Below are 23,018 nucleotides of genomic sequence, written 5' to 3' on the forward strand. Positions count from 1 at the left end.
TGTTTATTGGTATAAATGTACCCAAGAAAATATTTTGCAGGGTTTTTTATTTGTCTAAAAGTAGCTAAGACAAAACTAGGTTGGCACCCTGACGTCTGTTAATGTATCTATATAAAATTAGTGCACTAACATAATGTGAAGTTTATCGCAGCTAAAGCAGCAAACCCAAGGTTATGAGTAAAAAAGGACATTTGCATTTTTTGTAAAAATGTTTATTCAATATTTAAAGACAAAATTGGCTCCTTACAAACAAGCTGTAAACCTAAAGATTTTCTTGCTGACAATTTCATAATCATTTTGTCTTCCCTTGTGGAAACTTTAATAGGTTCGGTTAAGTGACACATGACTATACTGTATTTTAAAGTGTTTATACACAAAATTGTCAATTTAAAGGAATATGTTACTTATTATGTAGATTGTAAATGTGAACAAAAGGGTTCAGTAAATGGCTTGCTATCATGCTCAGAAGGTGGACAATGTAGATGTCGTGAGTTTGTGAAAGGATCAAAGTGTAAAGAATGTGAAGATGGCTACTTTAACTTGAACGATGTAAACATGCTTGGTTGCTCAGGTTCTCTTCATTACTGTTCTTGTTTTTTAAGAATCGCAAAGTGTGTTATAGTTCTTGACTATTACCATGTCTATTCATCGTCAGTAACAGCTTACTTGGTTATTTAAGGTTTTTATTTTGTTTGTTTTTTATAAATCTCTTTAGCAGCATTTTTTGTGTTAATGTTTCTTTCTTTGGAAAAATAATTTTTGAATTTAATTTGTTTTATCTCCAGGTTGTAATTGCAATAATGGTGGTTCTGTGGATACTAAATGCGCTAAAATAAATGGCCAGTGCAGGTGCCGACCAAATGTTTCAGGAAGACAATGTGACAGGTATCATTATTTGTGCCCAAAAAAGCTCCTATTTTATTGATGCACATTCCTTAAAGGCGCATAATCACCTTGTTGGCAAATTTTTTGGGGGTCCCTATTTTATTGTAAAAACTGAAAATTTATACGAGAAAACGTTATCCTGAAAAAATTTTGAAAAACTGAAAATCAGAACATGTTCAAATGTTTTACTGAAATGACAAACTCACCCCAATTTTTCTCTGCCTACAGAGACAGCCATTGCAATTTATTGCCCGATTCACACAATCTTAAATGCACATCAAATTCATCACATAATCCCTAAGGAAGAGCATGTGCAGCTGCATTTCCATCATAATGTTTTCTATAATAAATATCAACAAAGTTCTGACTATGGTAAATTGATCAAAGTTTCTGTGTTATTCTATAAGTTTAATGTTTACACAAGCAAATGTATGAGTATCTTAAGACAAACAACCTTCTTAGTGACTGTCAATATGGATTCCGTAAAAAATGTTCCACTAAAATCGCCACCACTTTGTTTTGTGACACAATTCGCAAAAACGTTGATAATGGCTTCATGGTTGGTGGTTTGTTTCTCGACCTATCTAAAACATTCGACACCATCAGTCACATTGTTCTACTCAAAAAGTTAATGTTGTATGGAATCAGTGGACCTGATCTGTCATGGTTTACTGACTACTTGTTCAACAGATCCCAACATGTTGAGCTAAATGGTTTACTTTCGAATACCCGCTGTGTTACTTCTGGTGTACCACAGGGACCAATCTTGGGTCCCCTCCTATTCATCTCGTTCTTCAATTATATAAAAGACAGTATCAGCAAGTGTGATATCTTTCAGTACGCGGATGACAATATTCTCTTGTTTTCTGGTAAAGACATTCAAACCATCGAAAACACCCTGAACGTGGATATGACAAGTGTGAGTAGATACTGTGAATATGAACTGTTGCTGAACCTTAAAAAAGGGAAGACGAAAGTTATGCTGTTTGGAACTTCCCGGCGACTGAAAAGAAACGGAAGGGAGCTCAATATCGTTTACAACAACTCCTGTATAATGTTTTTTCAGTATTCTTACCTATTTTACCCTTTAATCTGCCATTTTAGTCTTTTCTACCTTTATGCTGTTTATGTTTTATTTTTAAGCTTATAACAGGTCAAACACCGATAACAGTTTCTTTATATAAAATATTTTGTAAATATGTATTTAGAAACTGAAGTTTTTTATCCTGTATAAACATTTGTGAATAAATAAATAAATTAACTTACTCAAATCAGGCTTCTTTGCAACATCCAGCTATTTTTTTATGGTGCTCATTGGTTCAAATAGTTAGTCGCTTTCATATGGAGAAAGTAATGTCTTGTTTTTGAAATTTTCCTTTTTCCGCTTTAAAAAAAATTAAAGAACCATGTGGTTGAATACTAACCCCATGGTTTTTTAATTAGCTTTAAACCTCTACTTTGAACACTTTCCACTGCTTCTAAGTTTTGGCAAAAATTATGCAAAAGCCCTGGCTATACGCTTTAATAAATGGTAGAGCTTGTTGTAAACATTAATTATCATAGTGGCTATAAGGCATGATTTACCTCCAATTTATCTCTAATTTTCTTTTGTTTTTTTTGTTTTACCTATGATTTATTGATTTCCAAAAACAATTTAGCAAACTTTGTCTTTGTGCAAAAGGCATGGCCATCTGTTTACCTATTTCTTGGCTGGGAATGAGTGATTAAGGTATTTGTTAAAAAATGGCCAGTGATAAAATAACAACAAGAAATTGAAGAAGTTAAACTACTATTATTTCTAATTTTCAGGAAAGTTATAACGCGTTCTGGACTATGAAATAGATCAAATAAATACATGTGTTGATTTTTGTTGATAAGGGTAATTACGTGCCTTTAAGGACCCCATCTAATAATCACTCTGTATAGAGACATGCCCAAATATTCAATAATTATTTGTATACATTTAGAGTTGATTGCAAGTTTTATTTTCCAACCTTACATCACATTCAAGCTGAAATGGAAGATGGCGTAACACCTGATGGTGATGCAGTTCGATTTGATTACCAAGAGCAAAAATTTCCTGGATACACATGGAAGGGTTTTGTCTTACTTAATGATATGCAGGTGCAGGAATAATCTACTTTGTTTTAGATACCTTGGAACCTTTTTCTTATTTATTAATCTCTGGATCTTTTTTATAAAAGCTAATATTTTAGGCCATCTATGAAGCTCAAAATCTCCGTAACCATTTGTAACATGATTTTTTAAAAAATATTTTCTGGATGAGTTGTCAATGTCTTTTAAAAACATTTTCTATGGGCCATACAGCTAGTTTGTTATTATCATTTTATCACCCCTTTATTATTTTTACAGGACAAGTTACCATCTAGTTACAATGCAAGCTACAATATGTTTTATAATGTTTACTTTAAATTCTAGCCATCGATTGTTGTTACGATTGATATCCCGAAAACATCCTACTACCGCATCATGGTAAAATATGTATTAAATCAAATTAAACCAGCTTCGGCTAGTGTTTCTGTTTATAAAAATGACCCAGGTAAGAACAATATTGTTGATATCAGTTTTCTCCTTTTTCTATAAGGGAATATTTCTTACAAATATTACTTATTACTTAAAAACTTTTATGATGAAATTTAGATAAAGCTTTACTTCTGGGAGCTGTGACGTTTATTCCTACACAAAAAGGAAGTGCAATTAATTCACATTACGTAACTGTGTACGATGAAAACAAGGATAATCTACTTTATTTTCCTTTATCAAGTGGGGCCTGGAAAGTTAAAATTGATATCAGTGATTCAAACATCCTCATGGTAATTATTTATTTATTTATTTATTTATTAAATGCACTTTTTTTATCTTATGTTTTTATTGAGTTTATTGGATTTATTTCATTGTACTATTTCATCGTTTTAATTCTACAGAACAACCACTTGTGTTAACTGTTTCTGTGCTAAACAAAAATGGCCATTTCAGGTCATCAATTATAAACACTAAATTTAACCAAGCATGTTTAGAAAATCAATGTTTCTGTTCTTATGTTGAGTGCTAAACAAAAGTGGCTAATTCAGGTCATCGACTATAAACACTAGATTTATCAGGCATGTTTCTTGATTTTCATTCTAAAACATATCTTTTGTCTCAAAAGTACAAAAAAATTTAAGATACTCTTTAACTGTAAAAATTTGTATAGAATAACATCTAAAATAATAGTGCCCCAGTTCAGTATTTGTGTGTGTCTGTGTATGTGACTTTTCCAAAGGGGATAAAATTGGGTCTCATTTGTTCACAATAAGTTAGTTATTTACAAAATATGTATGTGTTGTCAACATGTAAAATTATTGTCAATTTTATATGAATGTATTATAATTAAGTCATTTTGCAGTATACCCTAAAACTTTAGTATCAAGAAACTTGACAAAAGTAATAAAGAATTGACATGAAGTTCCATTCGTTAAAACCAAATTATTCTAGCTCTTAAACTTAAAAAAACCCCTTGTCAATGACATCACCCAAAACTAAAAATTTGAGATTTCTTAAACTATTTATAACAAAATATATGTTATATAAATCATTACCTCAAATAACCCTGATGGAAGTAAACGTTTCCTCTAGACTTACAACTAGCTTTTAATATTTTGTATAATTTCTATCCTAGGATCATATTATTATGCTACCTCAAGAATATTCTCATGCTAAGAATTTACAAAAGTCTGTACAAACACCATGTACTGTAGATACAGAAGAGAAATTCTGCAACTTATATCAATATGTTTCTATTGATAAACCTGGTTTTGTGAAAGCTGAAGCAGAAAATCCTGGCCAGTCAACTCGAATAAAGAAAGTTCCTCTTTTTAATGATACTAGAGTTTTGTCTAAATTGGATTATCAGGCGATGGTTTTATTGTCTCCAGAATTTGTAAGCAAATAATATTTATCAGCCATTTTTCTATGGGAAGATAATAGATGTTATTCATTGTTGTCCGTTTAAAACTTTAAGTTTCTTTACTTTACTGATATTTTTCTGCAAACTTTATTGTATTGTAAAATGTCTTACTTTTTTCACCGTAATAAGAAATTTTATCTATTCAAAACTAATCAATATCACAGATAAGTTTCTCTGCTTGTCCACGAATGTGCTTTAAACTACAAATTGGCTCATGCATTAACTTTTTTTAAGATAGTGTTTTACAATACAGTCATATATTAATTTAACAAAATTGAAATAAAAGTTGCATAAAATTAAACCATTATAAAATTATGCCTTTTTTAATTGAAGAAAAAGCTTTGCTATTCTTTTTATTTAGAAACAACAAGATGTTATATTTTCTGTGCCAAAACCTGGTCAGTACATGGTTATGATTCAATACTACCATGAATCCTCTGAGGCCAAGTACCTTGATGTGTATGTTCGCAGCAGAACTAAAATCCAAAAGGGAAAAATCTGGTTGTACGAATGCAGGTAGAAAACACACCCTTTTTATTGACTACATTTTCTTAAAAATGAACTTTATGTAATAACTAATCAGTAGTCTTTGGATAAATCCACTACTTGACCTGTCCTTTATATACCATTTCTTGTTGTCCTACTACTGTGGTTCTAATTTGCACAGAGACAGACAAAAACAGTTATTATCATCAAAATATCCAAATCTTGTTGTCAATGGCAATTTACATTTTAAATATTTCACAGCTTTGATGAAGCTTAATATATGTGACCAGAGAAATAAGATTATACTCATGCCACAACAGTTAGTTGGACTAGGCCTAGTTGGCAAATTAGGCTTGTATGTTTGATCTGATTCAGTTTAGTTGTTTATTTGACAATACATTTTTCATAGATACACATTTGGTTGTCGACAAGTTGTATTGGAATCTGGATTGCATGGTGTTGCTACTTTTAATGTTAAAAACACCAAAAAACATTTAATATCTATTGTGTCTAGAGCAGATGCCATAGTAGCAGTGGTAATGTGTTTTAATATTTTATATTTTTATTTGCTATTAAATACACAATTCCCATTTTTGGAAAAATAATATTTTACTTTCTGCAGAAGAATAATAACATTACCTTTCTTTTGTTATATTTTTCAGCATTGTTGAAAGGGAAAGTAAATTTTAATTAATGCTGCTTTCCATAGGATTCTGTTATTTTTGTTCCATATCAAGAATGGAGTGCAGATTACATTTCTCCAAAGTTTTACTGTACTACGAAAGATGGTAAATGCACCACTACTGAATATCCAGATATTAAAAATGGCAGACTGGTGCTTCCAAAGCAAACCAGTGGAGAACCAAAACCAAATTATGTTATAGATCCCAATGTGAAGTTAATGTATTTAAAATCTGGTGCTAATTCAATTGAAATGAACGGTATGGTACTAAAAATTGATTTCTGACTTTGATAACTAATACGTATAACAAAATATTTTTTTGGATATTTATTTTCTATTGTGCTTAGGATAGCCAATAAAACAACCACTTTTTTACTTTAGACGTTGCTGTTGGCAGATATCACATCATTGCTCATTATTACCAACCCAATCATCCTGCATTCATATCCAGGACCACTTTGTATTCAGGCTCAGGTGCTGGCCTTTTAGGAGATTTGAATTTCATGTATTGTCCAAACCTGAATGGATGTAGAGCACCTATCCTAAGTAAAATTAGTAATGATAGCTTCGTTTTTGTTGATGGAGGAGCACAATTCCATGTTGATATACCTACTGGAAAAGATGCTTGGATAGTAAGTATCAATCATTAATGAACCTTTGTTTTTGTAAACTTGTCAGACGTGGAACATTTGATGAAATAATTGTTTTATTGCAATATCATGTCAACATAGAGACAGCACTGATAACAATATGTCTCTGCTTGAGAACCCTTTTAAATACATTTATTAGATATATTTAAAAAGGTTGTCTTTTTTCTGTTTTTGTCACCTATGTCAAAAGTATCTATCAATCCCCAAGTGAGTGCAAATTGACCCATATGAAAGTTTAAGTAAGTCACAATGTATGGACATTTATAATAAGTCTATGTCATCCAAGACCTCTTTGGATTTCATTATCTACAAATTTCCTCCATCAAAAGTTGGTGATAATCATTTTTTTTTTGAAATACATGCTGCAACAGAAGTACTAAGCGTGCAGGAGTTGGATATTATTACAAACTAGTCGGTAACTTGTGGATAAATCCTTGGCTTTGCCGGTCCTTTATTAACCGCATTTCATGTGTCAGACAGACGCATACGGTATTATAATATAGATATTACAGTGAAGACACTTTAGATGAATAGGACATGCCATTACGTTTTTTTAATATGCTTGCAAATGATCATTGATGTATTGCGTATATCTGGTTGAGGTCTAAGTTAATTCTGGTTTATGCAAAAAAAAAGAAGAAAACATTTTACCATACTTGAAGCTGCAGTAGCAGTGATTCACCATATTTCCAGACCTGTTATGTGAAGTATCAGCCTATTCTCCTTTATAATAATTTTAATTTGTTTTTTAGGAGTATATAATGTTGGTTCCAGAAAATATCTCTCCAGAAGCAGATATGTTTTCTTTCAAACCACTACAACTTGCAAAGGACTTCCAGGAGCAATGTGGCTTGAATAATTATTATGTCAAACCTGATGCAACAGGTTTCTGTCGTGACAGTGTCTTCAGCTTAACAACAGCATTCAATGATGGTGCGTTACCATGTAATTGTAACTCAGAAGGTTCTATTTCAACTGCCTGTGAATGTGAAAACTTTGGAGGTCAATGTCCATGCAAGGAAAACGTGATTGGAAGAACATGCTCCAGATGTAAAATTGGTTATTATGGTTTTCCAAACTGCAAGCGTAAGCCAAATTAATTTCCATTTTTATTAGAATTAGGAGAATTAGGTATGTGGTCTTGTTAGTATCTTAAAGAGAGGAAATTTCGTAGGTTTACTTCTGCAACTTAGTTCTTTGATAATTTCTCCTCAAGATTTAAGCTCACAAGTTTCACTTGGTTGTGGAAGAAAGTCATTTTGTCTAAATTCTTTAAATGAATCAGGAGTTTTTTGAAGGAATCTATGGGAGTTATTGTATGCAGATGATTTGGTTCTCATAGCAGAGTCGATGGAAGAATTAGTTGAAAAGTTTGAGAAGTGGAAGAAAGGACTAGAAGAGAAAGGGCTAAGGGTGAACACAGCAAAGTCTAAAGGCATGACTAGTAGCATTGCAGCCAAGGGTGTACTTGAAGTTGGAAAGTGGCCTTGTGGAGTTTGCAGGAAAGGGGTTGGTAGTAACTTAATTTTTTGTTAGACTTGCAAGCATTGGGTACTTAAGACGTGCAGTAGTATTGGTGGAAGGTTAAGAGCTGACATCCAGTTTGTATGCAAGCGTTGCAATGGTGAGATTATAGAAAATGAAGTATTTCCAGCTTCAATGATGTACAACAGTGGCTCGTTAGAGATAGTTGAAAACTTCTGTTACTTAGTTGATATGTTGGGCAGTGAAGGGGGTATTGGAAGAAGTGTTATTTGCAGGATAGGTTCTGCTTGGAAAAAGTTCAGAGAGTTACTTCCTTTGTTGACTAGGAAAGTCTTGTCGATTGAGTTAAAAGGTAAGTTGTATGAGGCCTGTGTAAGAAGTGTTATGTTGTACGGTAGTGAGACATGGGCATTGAAGCAGGAAGATCTTGACCGTTCAGAAAGGAATGATATGAGAATGGTTAGGTGGATGTGTAACGCCAGTCTGAGAGACAGAAAGAGTTCAGATGAGCTAAAAAGCAGGCTAAGTATCCGTAGAATTAAAGATGTTATCCAGATAAGAATATTGAATTAGCTGAGGCACTTGGAAAGAATGGAGGGGGATAATTGGGTAAGAAAGTGTAGAGACTTGATAGTTCCTTGGGCAAAGCCCAGAGGCTGACCGAGAAAGACTTGGCAGGAGGTTGTAAGGGCAGACTTGATACAGAGGAAGAGTTTAGATCTAACACAGTCTAGATCAGATTGGAAGAGGGTCATTATTATACCCCGTCCAACCTATGCTAGCATGGAAAACGGACGTTAAGCCGAGAATGATGATGATGATGAGGAGGTTTGATATTTACTGAGAAGTATGGGGACAAATCAAGAATATAGAAAGAAATAATTAAGCCTTATTTTACTTTCTTAAACTCCCTTAGAGATTTTGCATGAGCATGTAATTACTAAAGATGCCAAACTGCAACGTTTTTGTAATGTAGCTTTCTTACAACATTGAGTAATCACTTTTTAGCTTGCAATTGTTCTAATTGTGACGATATTACGGGTCGTTGTACCTGTCCACCAGGAGTTGTTGGTGAAAAATGTGATCAATGCAAGCCAGGCACATTTGGGTATGATCCTGTTATTGGGTGTCAACCTTGTAATTGCGATGAGCAAGGAACTGGTATGGATGAAGCTGTTTGCAATGTCATTACTGGTAAATGTCCTTGTAAAGAAAACTTTGGATCTCGAAAATGTTCATCTTGTGCTCCTGGCTATTATAACTATCCAATATGTGAAAAATGTGAATGTTTTCAAGGTGGAGTGACTGGTGAAAAATGCAATGGAAATACTGGAAAATGTTCGTGCCAGGTATAAACAGAAAATGAAATTGCTAACAACATATTGTTTAAACATATCGTTTTTCTGTCTGGCGGAGCAGCCATTTTTTAATTTGTACAAAAGTTCCAAGAGCTAATCAAGGCCAATTTTGAAAAAAAGAGTCTAGTTTCGATGTACCTAGAGTATTTTGAAACTAAACTTTCCCTAAAATTGAGTTAATTATTGTAGTAAACTTCACAAATATGCAAAAACCTCTTCCCGTGTGTTTTTAGTTTACCTCTAAGCTTTAAACTACCAGCGCTATGCACTTTCTTGCCCTGTATAGAAAATCTATCCATAGAAACACAGCATGAAAAAGCCCACTGAAAATGCTAGTTATGGCAATGTACTTTTGTGGTGCAGTTTGATATATATAACCTTCCTATGACAATTGAGTCTTATAATTTAACATGTTTTCGCCATGAAGTATTCTTTACGATTTTGTGATTAAACTTTTCTGCATTAGAACAATGTTGTTGGCCCACAATGTGATGAATGTCCAGCTGGCTTTTTCAAAACAAAAGATACTACAGGAAAACAGTTGTGCACAAAATGCTGGTGTCAAGGTCGATCAACAAAATGCAAAGAATCTGATCTATTTAGGTAGAAATTTTCCCTCTTTTATTTAAAAAATTTTTTTTATATCTTAAGCAACTTTGATTAAAGTTATATCATCAAAAGTTTTAAAAAATTTTCTGTTTGATTTCTTAGGAGTCTGCAATACTCCTATGTATGTATCTGTTTGTGTATCTGCGTGTGCTTTTAATTTTTGTACTTGAATTTTATTTCTGCACAATATTCTTAAGTAAGCACTTCTGTAATATATAATAAGAAACTTATATTGCAGAAACAAAAAAATATATATTTATATATACAAACTTTTCTAGTGATTTTATAATACTTTATATTTGACAACTCATGTGATATAAACATTTTAGAGCTGTAATTGTTACAACAACAGCTGGTTGGAAAGTATCACTGTCAAACACACAAGTACAAAATGGTAGTTTTGACAAGCTTGAAGTTGAGGTAGCTGCTCCAATTACAGATATTCGCTCCGCAGACAATGAAAACATTGTTTACTGGATCGCACCAAGTGAATTTTTGGGAGATCAAGTATGTCAAATTTAGGTTACTTCTGTGTGAGATTTTTCCCCAATAATGCACTTACTACTCATTAATTCGAGGGTTTTTTAATTTCATTGTATCAGTTGCTTATATTATTTATCACATTTAAAATTAATTTATGTTATTTTCAAAATAATAATTTTACTATATACATCTTTTCTAAATTAACTTTCTTGGATATACCTTTGATTCATACAGCAACTAACAACCTGCTGAAGCTTTTAAATTCGCACTAACTAATCTCTGCTCTAAAATGACTGGTTTCTGCTCATTAGTGCAAGTAATAAAATTAAAGAAATTTTGACCGTAACAATATTCCCAAAACAGTACTTTCTCATATTGGAAAATATGCTCATACCAATTTAACGCAATGAATAATAAATAATGATTTTAAAATCAAAATATGAAAATTCAAATGTAAATCGTTATATAAAATTCAATTGGAAATTATGAACGAAAAATCAGTTGCAAGCGGCTTATGTAAAAAGGGGGAAATTAATTTATTTCTTTAAACAGCCCAAAACAGTGTATTGTGAAAGTCTTCGGCCTTTTTTTGAAAGTTCAACAATCAAGGCCATGTAAGTGAAATTAAATTTCATGATATGTTCATTTAAATTTATATAATCAATGGTAGCTGGAAGTCTAGAAAATAAATATAAATTACTTGTGCATTTTTTATATTGCTCTATAAATAATACAATACAAATATTTTTTAGTTAATGAGGAATCTTCTTTTTTACAGTCAGTTTCATATGGTGGCCAACTCTACTATTACTTTGAATATACTACAAAAGATGGGAAGAGCCAGCCATTGGATGATTTACCGGATGTGTTGATAAAAGTAAATATTTTATACTGTGGTATAATTACATTTACAGTCTGTATAATTACAAAGTGATTAGCATTTGTGTATCAAGATTGTTTTAGAACAATTCTGTCATTATTGATTCTTGCCATGTTTTTTAAAATATGTAATTTGTGGAAGTTTATTTCATAAAAATACTTCTTTTTACTACTGTGCTACTGTATCTAAGGAATCTATTATGTTTTCTTTTAAATAATCTTTACTTATCTGCCATTTAGAGTGGTAAAACTTTGTTGAAATCCAATATCCAATTACTTCGATCACCAGCAACCACACAAAGATTTCAAATTTTGTTAAAAGAGGTATTAATGTATTTGATGTGTTCTCACCTTTACATAAAAACAAAGGAAAACAAAAAAAGCAATGATACAGAAGTTCTTAATGAATTATATGTGTGCCAATATATTCAGACCCAATTATGTAGCTGAGCAGAAACCAGCACACTCATAAGCTTTGTTGCAATTAGTGGAAATAAGACTTGAAAGTTTTTATTATTAAGAGGTATACATACTCAGTGTTAGTGATCAACATCCTTCTTTAGCTTTTTAAACTTATTTTTTGATGTTAGACCTTCTTTATTTTGATCATCAGAATCGAAATAGGACAGAAAACAAAACATCAATTGTGAAGTTTTTGAAATCGGAGCATGAACCGAGCATTTTATTTTGCTAATTTGAATAGATGTATTTGCGTACATGTAAATATAATTACATATTTTGATAGCCTGCTTAACATTGCCATTTTAAAAGGGAGATATCATGATTTATCTCCTACCTCTTATATAACCTGATTTTCAATTTTAGTATTCCCCGATATCATTATTCATACTTTTTAAATTAATCCCTTTCGAATGCTTTTTCTAGAATAACTGGGTCTTGGAAGATGATTCTCCAGTATCGCGTGAGCAAATGTTGTCTGTCCTTTCGAAAATTGAAAGTCTTCGAATTCGAGCAACACACGATGTTAATGCTGGTACCTCAACTCTATGGAACATCACGATGGATGCAGCTGTTTCAGAAGGCTCTAAACCTATATTTAACATAGAGGAATGTTTGTGTCCTAAGGAATACACTGGTCTTTCATGCTCACGATGTGCTGCTGGTTACACGAGACAAAGAGATGGTAGTTGTGGTAAATGTGAATGTCTTGGCAGAAGTAATATATGTGATCCAAATAGTGGTGTTTGCAAAAATTGCACAGATAACACACAAGGTAAGATCAATTTCCCACAAAAAACTAACAGGCAGAAATAATAAATTTTCTGATTTAATTCTGTTGTACTAAACGTGAAAATAGGTGTTTATATTTTGTAAAAAAGATAAGTGAAACCTCATATAATCAAAATCTTGCAAGAATGTATTGAAAAATTTATTTCTCTGTCCATGTATCGAAATATAACCAGGAGTAGCGAGAACTTCTTTTTTCTGTGATTTTATTAAAAAAACGGGGACTAACTAAATAAAAGCTGCATTTAGGGAATTATAAATACAAACTTCTAAAAACATAGTGATCCATTCCTTCAATGAGTACAGCATGTTCCCAGTGTAGCAGTGGCCATTTGAAATGTTTCCTTTTTACTCCCTAGTTACCTTGTATCTTAAAAATGTATAAGGTATATGTTTTTTATGTGGTAAGGTGTCGTCACGTGTTTTTATCGATGTCCAACATGCATCCTTAGGAGATATTGTTCTGTTAACTAAAGTGTTTTATTCGATTTGGTGCTTTTAACCTACCCATCATAAATTTAATTTTTGCCTCTCCCCCATCTAGTTTTTACTTAAGGGCAACTAGGGTTGCGTGGCTACCTAGCTTTCCTTTAACCTCTTTTGCAAAAAATCTCAAATTTTGTTTATGTTTTCTGTATATCCAATTTTCATGTCCTCTGTTTTTTGAATCAATGCAAATTTCTCAAATAAGTTTTATTTTCCCTATATGGAAAGGTTTTATCAAGAAAATGTTGCGTATCAAGGTTAGGATTTTTTAGGGATTTTGATCATCTTGATTTGGATTTCCAGTTAGTTCTGGGTGCTTCATGCGCTATATAACGTTTCTTTAACCAGTTCATCAATATTCAACTTCTGATTGCACCAGATTAACAAAAAGATAAAGAAATGACGCAGTTAGAGCATTTATATTCCGCTCCTGATATACGAATAAAATGCCCTTCGGTAAATTGGTAAAAAAAAGGCATGTTAATTTCTGGTCTTGTGTGCACAGATAGAGGCTATTATGGCACAGATTATCTGCTATCTAAATAATGTTTTCAAAGATTCCATGGTCAGTAAAATAGAGCTGATTATTATTTCTAGGGAATCAATGTGAGAAATGCAAACCTGGTTTCTATGGTGATAAATGCACAGCTTGTGAATGCCCCACTTCAGATCCAGCCAACAATTTCGCTGACTCATGTAGCGTTAATCTTGATTCCAATTTGTTGATTTGTCAGTGTAAGGATGGTTATGCAGGTTCTCGCTGTGAAAAATGTGCTGATGGTTTTTATGGTGAACCAAATAAGCCTGGCGGTAGTTGTAAAAAGTGTTTGTGTAATGGCAATATCGACTCACAACTGAAAGGTACCTTGATTATTATATTATTAACAATAAAAAAGCAACAATATACTGCTTTAACCAATGGAATTTTTACTCTTTTAATTATCTTGTGATCTTTACCAGGAAATTGCGATGCAGTCACTGGCAAATGCCACAAGTGTACTAAAAATAGCGATGGTGATCAATGTGAGAAATGCAAGCCTGGTTTTTATGGTGATGCAATTGATAAGAAAGACTGTAGAGATTGTAAGTGTAATGCATGTGGTACTGAAGATGTTGCATGCAATGGTACCAATGGACAGTGTCAATGCAAGCGAAATGTTGAAGGTAGTCGATGTGATCAGTGCAAGGTATTGGAAAGTTTCCTGGTTTTATGCTATAGGCATCATGGAAAAAAACATTCCCGTGAAATTAAAACTACAATCTTTGACAAAAATATTGAGTCAAAGGCAGTTTTTTCCTCATTATTCAAATATCAGAAAAACTATAAAACAGTCAATGCTCCGCAGCCGGCAGGCTGCAAAGGCGTTGATTTTGCACACACGTAGGCTAGTCAGACAGCGTTGAGAAGTTGCTAGTCAAATTGTCAAGCGCACCCGCACACTGAAAAAATTCGGGTCGGGGCCCACGAAGCCCAAACATTTGTGAAAACATTTCTGTTGACGTCAGCAACAACTAGCATATGTTATTTAAAATTAGTTGTCTTGACATAGTTATGACCACGATTGTAGCTCTAATGCTAAGTAGAATTTCATGTTGAGTCTTATATATTAATTCCCTTGCGTGAGTAAAACTGTGAGTCCACGACAGGGAAATCACGGGTCACTTTCTTATGACGTGGCCGTACGCTAAAATTTAACTAAAAAAATTAGGGATGTACTGCATAGAAATCGCACATAAGGTGTAAATATATAACCCGCTGCTAATAACGATATAAATATATATACCCTTATGCCAAAAAACTCTATGGTAGCATATATATATATAGGTATCGCTACATATGAAACGGTATTAGATATTCACAAAGCATACGGACTGTTAAATGAAGTTCCTAGCATAAAACGGAAATTGTGTTTACGAAAAAGATGGCTGTTCTTTTTGACCGGATTATAAACGCTGATATAATGGCTGGCCAGACAGGCCGTGATTGGAATTTTCTTTGAACTTTTGTAAATTAAACATTCTTTGGAAAATAGAACACCCCTAAAAACTATACATGGCGAAAGAAAAAAGTATCGATGTAATTCTTATACTTTGAAGTAACTAAATTTCACGGAACCTAAATTATTCTTTTAGCAGGAATTAAGTTTGGTGAAAAGTTATTAAACTTACGAATCCCAAAATTTAGTATTTGCCACAAAATTTCGTTTCATTTGAGAATAACAAAAACTTTGCTACCAGGGCTATTTGCTTGTCAGAAGTGATGACAAATGATATAAAAGTGGTGGGCCCCGATTATATTTGTTTTATAAGTCTCGAATAATATTTGACTGTCATACTTAAGTCGGCCTCTCTTGATTATGTTCGTTCTATAGTGAGAAATAATATTACACTGTCGTATATAAACAGGCCTGTCCTGGTTATGTTCCTTTTATAAGTGCCAAATAATATTTTTTGAGTAATAAACCGATCTGTCCTGATTATGTTGCCCTGATTATGTATTTTCTGCCCTGTTCTTAACTGGGGCAAGCTGCTGTACTTAATCAGGCCAATATTCATTATCCGGGCAGAACATAGCTAGCTAATGCTAGCTTTAAACTAAAGATTCCCAGTATATATATTCCCACAAAACACATCAAACGTTATTAACCCTGAAAATTTTAAACATTTTCCTGGGTTTTTTTTGGTTTGCGAAGTTCTTTTCCTCCAAATATTCTGAAAATAAAGTTCAGAAATTACTTATTTTTAAAATGTAAATTTAATTTGTTTCAAATTGTGGGCAAAAACCTTAATCAGCATGCTAAAAGAACTGACTTTTCTTAATTTAGAATTACTAAACACAACCATTTTCTTACAATCAGTGTAAACTGTTGTGCGTATGGCTTATATTTAATACACCAAAAGAGCTACTTTGTTGATTTCAATTTTATACTCTTTGTAAGCTATTTTTTTCTTCTTTTTGACATTTCTGTTTTACCACTCAATTTTTACATTTTATAAGTTATTTGGAACAGAATGGTATGAAATAGACCAAAATACCTGATCTTAGTTGTTTTTAATTTACAGGCTGTGTCTGTGAAACTTTAAGGGGAACATTTGGTGGAATACAATGGCATGACATATACTGATAGAACTGATTTTTGTTGTGTTAGATGTTATATCTGAACCTTTTTGACATTTTATGTTAATTTTGCGAGGAAGGACCATATATATATACACAGAAGAAGAATTCAATTTTACACCTTGCAAGCTTTGTTTTTCTAAATTTTGTATAAATTCTTACTGGGGAGGACTCCGTGCAATATATCGAAATGACTGATCCTTCTCGATTTAAATTGGATGTGTTCTAAATCGTATATAGTTTTGGAAATTTTGTGTAAGATTTAATGGGTAAGGGCTAGATGCAATATGTCAAAAAAACTTTTTTTGTTGAATCAGAAGCACTCCCTACAACCATTCTTTTTTTTACAGTTTGTGAAGCTTTTGTGAGGAAAGAGTGTATGCAATATTATCGAAATAACTGATTTTTGTTGCAAACTGTTTTTCTTTGGCATTTTGGATTAAAATATTGTTTTAGAGGGCATATGCAGTAGATATATGTACTGAAATAGTTAAATTTTGCAAACTTTGATTTTGTCGTTACCTCTCATTTTTTACATTTTGATTAAACTTTTGTGGGAGACCGTCGGTATGCGAAGGACCAAAATAAGAGATTTTAGTATTATTTAGAATTTGTATTTTGTGTTGCAAAATTGGTGCAAAAATTGACATAAAATGAACTTATATACAGATTGATTGCTGTTGTTTAACATGACTCATTATGACTTATATATATATTTTATGAAAATTTGTGACAGAATACTATGTGAGATTTGAAATTTTGTTTACTTTATTGATGGTAAAACAGCATGCAAATTGCTAAAAGGACTTTATTAATTTTAGGTTTAAACACCGTTATTTTGTTGGCATTTTGTCTAAAGTTTGGTGAGGAGGGACTGTATGCAATATATCAAATAATGTTTTATTGCATTATAATTTGTCCTTGCAAATCCCTTTTTTTACACCTTAGATAAAAAATTCTGTCAGAGGCACAATTTATTGTTTATTTTTCACATTGTGTGTCAACCTTTGGCAGGGTTTGCAATAAACTAACTGATTTTAACATATACAATGAGAGAGATTTGTGTTTGACATTGATCAGTTTTTTTGTATATATGTGGCGTTTTAAGTGATTTAAATTTTATGGGTGAGATGTATGTTGAAATGCTTTTGGAAACTTCTTTCCGAATAATTTTCGCATTTGTCAGATGGTCAGAGCAAGTAATTTTAGTAGATTTAGATTTTAAATGTCACATAAATACTGCAGTTGTTGAAAACCTTTAATTTTTTTGGTCATTTATATAATAATGCAGATGTAAGATGCGCACTGCTGTATTGTTTGTTTTTTGATGGACATTTATCTGCTACATAAATTAAATGGAATACAGTGGATTCTTCCACGGGAAACAGCTAGTTTATTATTACACGGGAACCTTAACGTTCCTTTGTATTGATTAAATTCAATGTCTTATTTTTAGCCAAACACATGGAACTTTAATGCTTGTCAAGCATGTGAAGATTGCAGTTGTGGTGCTGCTTCAGAAAGTCAACAATGTGATTTGAAAACAGGACAGTGCAAATGTTTAAAGACTGTTATGGGAAAGAAATGCGATTGGTGCGAATTAGGGTATTATAATTACTCATCAACGGGTTGTCAAAGTAAGTGCTGTTACTGCAATCATTCTTGTTTCTATATAGAAAGACATTTCAACCGCAAAAATTGAGAACCAAAAAAAGTTTCTTATTTTCAGATTTGTCTACAATTTTAAGGAGAAGATTCATATTTTCGAATTGCGCTTGTTTTTTGTACAATTCCTTTTCCTATTTTGCATTGTTGACGTTGAGAGTTTAAAACTTTCTTTACAGAATGCGATTGTGGCGGAAACTATTGTGACACCAAAACGGGAAGCTGCGATTGTGGAATATTGGGAGAGAAATGTACACTGTGTCCACGTGGGTATATTATTGAGAATGGAAAATGTGTCGAATGTGATAATTGTGTTCAAAATATTCTAAAGCGTGTCAATGTTTTGATACATAATGCAACTGAGATCGAGAAAAATATTATTCCACCAGATGTATTAAAAAATGTTTCACTGGTTACTGTCAATGGAACTCTGTTAAGGTAAGGTTTTTGTCAAATTTGTTTTATATTGCTGTGTAATTATTACAAATATACCTTTGTAAGGTAATGAGGCAGACATGTCAAATATTGGTTCCTAATTTAAATGCCTACACTTTTTACATCATATCTGATTGGCCATTCATATTGGCTTAAAATGTTAACTGCAATCGAGAAATTAACATCAACCCGTCCCATAAGAAAGGTTTGCAGATGTAACCTTAAATTATTTTTGAAAACCTTTCCTTGTGTTTAGGCTTTCAGAAGATGCGAATAAGTTTGAGAGCGAGTTAAAAACCTTACGAAAGGCAATTGGTTTTGGCGAATATGGGATATTTCCAGGAGATCTTGGTGTACATAGTGTACAATCATTTAAGGATTGCATGTTCAATCATGAACCAGTTATTAAGAAGCCATCAAATGTTACTCCCACCATCTTAGCAAGCATTCCAACAGCGACTACTGAAAAATCCAATACAGATATTTTGACTGTTTCACCTAGTAGAAATGGAACTACATTTAAACCTCAAACTTTTACACTGTCAGCTAATCAAACTATCAAAGTAACAACTAGTGCTACTGAAAATGTTACAAGAGCTGTTACTAATTACACAAATATGACCACTAAAACATCAGGGGTTCCTACTACTACATCACCTGTAACTACTACAAAACCTGCAACAACGACCGCGGCTGCAATCATGACCAGAACTGCAACCACGACCGGAGCTGCAACTACGATCAGAGCTGCAGCCATGACTGAAGCTGCAACCACAACTGAAGCTGCAACCACAACTGAAGCTGCAACCACTGTTGATGTAGCAATAACTGCTGAAGCAGAAACTACTACCAAAGCACAGATCACGACAGATGTTACTACTGATTTCTCCTCAACAGGACCAACTACTACTGAACAAATAACAACAACAGAAGAAACAGTGATAGGCCCCTTGCAACTTGAAACAACATCATCAACAGGTCTTCGTAAACGAAGAGACTCTATTGAAGTCGTAAATTGTAAGTTGACTTACTTACAAATGTGGTAAAACTGGACTTTTTTTGCGTGTTTCTTGTTATTCAAAGTATATCTTGTTGTTTTGTGATCTACTTGTATGCAAAATGTTGATAAATCGCTTTTAAATGTGTTACCATATTGTTTGTGGAAGGAAAAAAACAAGGAACTAGATAAATATTCTTTTTTAATAATTTCTAGATCAGCGTTGCCCGGCGTCTTTTGCAAAAGTGTTAGAAAACACTCATGAAAACTTCAATACATCAGACACGAAAATATTAATGTTGGAGAGTAATGCTTACCAGTCTTCTAAAAGTGCAACAGATACGAAAGAACGTGCTGAGGATCTGATGGAAAAGATTGAATCTTTGTTGAAAGAATTACGAGGTTGGTTGCTAATCTAAACAACCTGGACAGATTTCTGTAACTGCTATTAAATAATATAAAATCTAAGTGCATTTGCTGGTATACCTTAAGGGAAAGAATCTTCGCAAACTATAATTTTGCGAATGTTAATCTTTATATTGTTTTTATGTGTCTCGGCATTGGTACAAGTAGATTTATTATCCAATATTGATGTGCAATATAAGTATAGTTAGAACTGAAAGGTTATGCATCACTCGTTTTTCTTTCAGAAACGTTTGCTACTTTATGCAGATCTATTAGGTGTAGATGCTACAAAAAAGAACGAAATTATTCTGCCCATAATGTTTTGGTTCCACATATAGCTAGGGATCTCAAAGGTCAAGAAAATCACGTTTCCTATAATCTGACGTAAAATGCCTATCTAAATTCTTATGTTTTAAACAGTCTATATATTTTAAAGTATTATAAAATTGTCATAGGAACTCTGAGTTTTGCCAATACAACACTGGGTGGTCTGGATTTTGGTTCAGTGGATTCAAATTCTTCATATGCGGAAGCTAAAAATATTTTAAATGAAATACGAGCTCGAAATTTCTCCAAAGTAACCGCGGCCAGTAACCGCGAAAAATTGTCATCCATCAATGCTACGATCATTGCAAACAGATTAATTAAACAAGCCATGGACCTTGACGAGAAAGCCAAAAAGTTCAACAGTACGTTTAAAGATTTCTTGGAAGCATACAGAGGTTTGAAAACTGAGAGTCGCATGACAAATGCGCATGCTGATAATGCAACAAACCTTTTGAAAATGGCCATTTCTATTGATTATCAGGTGATAAATTTTCACTTCAAGTTGTTACTTTGGGACAACATCTATTCTCTTTACCTACCCTTTTAGTTTTTCTAACATTATCAAATTTCTGCATGAAATTATTTCTTATTAAATACTGAGCAGGGTAAAAGACCTGAATATACAGGGAACGAGTTAAGCTTAGGAAAACCTAGGAAATGTAGGATATTTTTTTTTCCATTTTGTTGCCATAACAACTTTTTTGTTTGAGATCTAATTTGTTGAATTTTTTAAGGATATCGTATCCCTTACATGTATTTAAATTAACCCCCAGCAAAGCCTGTCACAACTTAGGGCATTTTTTGTTGCGGTTGGGTTTTCATGTTTTTGTGAACAAATATTGAACTTTATGAATAACTAACTTTTTTTGATTTTTTTTGTAGTCTGTTATAGCTGAAGCCGAGAAAATCAACAAACGGAATGACGTCATATTACTTGACGCGAGATCTATTCTTGAAATGGCAGAGGAGGCACTTGCTATAGCCAAAGACACTTTTCAGGTTAAAACCTAGCTTGAAATGCATGTTTAAATGCTCACTTTCAGTTAAAGTCGTTTTTGTTTAGCAGCATTTTCTGCTGTAGCCGAAAAAAGGAGTTTTAGTTAGCGCATGGTAACTTATTTTGTCAAAGTGCGCCCGCGCTAACAAACAACACGTAACCTTTTTGCGCTATAAAGAAAAATGCAGTCCAATGGACATAAGACTTTAGTGTGATTTGTTAAATTGTTAAGGACTTCTTATAGCTGAAGTTTTAAACTAGAATAGATAAAAGGATGGACGATTTTAGTTTGCATATTATCAGTACACTACAAAACAAAGATTTAAAACCTTCTGGGTTTTGAAATATGGGATTTTTTGTTTCTAGTTACTTGGGAACAAGACAGGATCTCTTGGACAATTCATGGTGGAGCTAAGAGATTATGTAGAAAGGCTTCGGTTTGACCTTGATATGAGCAAACAACCGGTAGCCGACTCTGTGAAGCATGCTATGAAGTTGAGAGAACTTGCCGATGAGTTGAAAATGCTCTTGCAGGATACAAAACAATTCGCAGCTGCAGCGATTCGTGCAGCAAAGGTGTATGGCGATATTGTTGATGCTATTTACGAAGCTCTTGCATCAGCTAGAATGTCAAATGCAACTGTGCATGTGGCAAATCAAAAGGTGAATAATATTTGCTTCCTGTAAAACAAATTTTTCATTGTTAACTACTGACATAATACGGTGCGTTTCATGCGTTTTGAACATGCAGCAAACTAGAATTTAAATAACAAGCATCGCTGAGATAACTCACGCATCCTATCTGCAATGTTTTTTCGGAGCTTACTGTAATTGACCTTGACTTATTGATTTAATAATTTACAATTTGTCGATGTCACTTTTTTGTCAACGTGTTTCGATTTGTAAAAAGTAAATTAGGGTTCTTTAATATAAGAATATCTTCATCAAAAGGACGAAAAATGATGTCTCAGAACTGTTGTTATAGTGGACCAAGAAAAAATATTAGATTAAAAGGACACCCTTTTTTTCCTTTTCTGGCATTCATTTTTACTTTCGAAATTTAGACTTTAAATGCGCGCAAATTAATTTCAGCATCTAGCTAATAAAAAATATATTAATTTATACAAATTACCATACTAGGCCATCGCAGCAAAAGATAATGCCATGGAATCAAAAAATAAAAGCAAGTCTGTCAGTGCAGCCGCTGATCAACTTTCAGACGATGTAAAGAAGTCCATCAAAGTTTCACTGAGTGGTATCAAATTAAAAGTTGCTGAGTTGAGAGGATTACGGGAAATCATACAGGGACGTATTGATGAAGTGAATGATGAATTTACAATTTTTAACAAAGAGAAGGAAGTTGGTAAGTGTTTTTTAAATACGCAATGTGTAAAAGAGAGTGCCTGATGAAAAAGAGCTAGTGCAAAAGCAACTAGAAACAAGAAACCTCTGAAGGTGTCCCAACAGCTGTGTTATGTACTTAATATTGTATGACCGATCGGTAGACTTTTGGTAGAGCATATAAAAATTTCTTTAACTATCTAATTTGCTAAGTCAGCAGTTTAAAATATATATATCCATATTTCTTTGCTTTTTCGAAGCACGATTCCATGTTTTTTTGTTCGTAAATTAACTTTGCTTTATATTGAAAGGGTGTGCAGAGGTTTTTGTTTATTTACATTCTTTTAACGATAGGCTGTTGATTTCTTTTAAAAGATTCTTTACGTAATATCTCCTGCTTAGTCGACCGCTGTTAAAATTCAGAATAAAAATATTTCCGCACAGCATATCATGTGTGATTCACCAATCATGTCTGAGAATGTTAACGCGAAACAAAAGTGCTCTTTGTGCGGCGT

The 23,018-nt window shown here is 33.0% G+C and overlaps 1 protein-coding gene across 2 annotated transcripts in view; it reads left to right on the forward strand.

Annotated features, from left to right (window-relative positions):
• Positions 1-23,018, forward strand: part of LOC130636585 (laminin subunit alpha-like) — a 44,247-nt gene that overhangs the window by 7,884 nt on the left and 13,345 nt on the right. For both annotated transcript variants that reach the window (XM_057446347.1, XM_057446348.1), the window contains exons 13-39: positions 416-571; positions 786-885; positions 2,853-3,009; positions 3,325-3,445; positions 3,547-3,719; positions 4,565-4,825; positions 5,214-5,368; positions 5,748-5,874; positions 6,048-6,279; positions 6,402-6,652; positions 7,423-7,756; positions 9,164-9,504; positions 9,980-10,116; positions 10,452-10,629; positions 11,384-11,482; positions 11,725-11,808; positions 12,370-12,718; positions 13,816-14,079; positions 14,179-14,405; positions 17,793-17,973; positions 18,181-18,439; positions 18,693-19,453; positions 19,650-19,835; positions 20,294-20,646; positions 21,048-21,164; positions 21,529-21,825; positions 22,303-22,525. In XM_057446347.1, the coding sequence (XP_057302330.1) occupies positions 416-571; positions 786-885; positions 2,853-3,009; positions 3,325-3,445; positions 3,547-3,719; positions 4,565-4,825; positions 5,214-5,368; positions 5,748-5,874; positions 6,048-6,279; positions 6,402-6,652; positions 7,423-7,756; positions 9,164-9,504; positions 9,980-10,116; positions 10,452-10,629; positions 11,384-11,482; positions 11,725-11,808; positions 12,370-12,718; positions 13,816-14,079; positions 14,179-14,405; positions 17,793-17,973; positions 18,181-18,439; positions 18,693-19,453; positions 19,650-19,835; positions 20,294-20,646; positions 21,048-21,164; positions 21,529-21,825; positions 22,303-22,525 (6,123 nt within the window). The remainder of the gene's footprint in view (positions 1-415; positions 572-785; positions 886-2,852; positions 3,010-3,324; positions 3,446-3,546; positions 3,720-4,564; positions 4,826-5,213; positions 5,369-5,747; positions 5,875-6,047; positions 6,280-6,401; positions 6,653-7,422; positions 7,757-9,163; positions 9,505-9,979; positions 10,117-10,451; positions 10,630-11,383; positions 11,483-11,724; positions 11,809-12,369; positions 12,719-13,815; positions 14,080-14,178; positions 14,406-17,792; positions 17,974-18,180; positions 18,440-18,692; positions 19,454-19,649; positions 19,836-20,293; positions 20,647-21,047; positions 21,165-21,528; positions 21,826-22,302; positions 22,526-23,018) is intronic.

Source organism: Hydractinia symbiolongicarpus, chromosome 3 (genome assembly GCF_029227915.1).
Source record: "Hydractinia symbiolongicarpus strain clone_291-10 chromosome 3, HSymV2.1, whole genome shotgun sequence".
Lineage (NCBI taxonomy): Eukaryota > Metazoa > Cnidaria > Hydrozoa > Anthoathecata > Hydractiniidae > Hydractinia > Hydractinia symbiolongicarpus.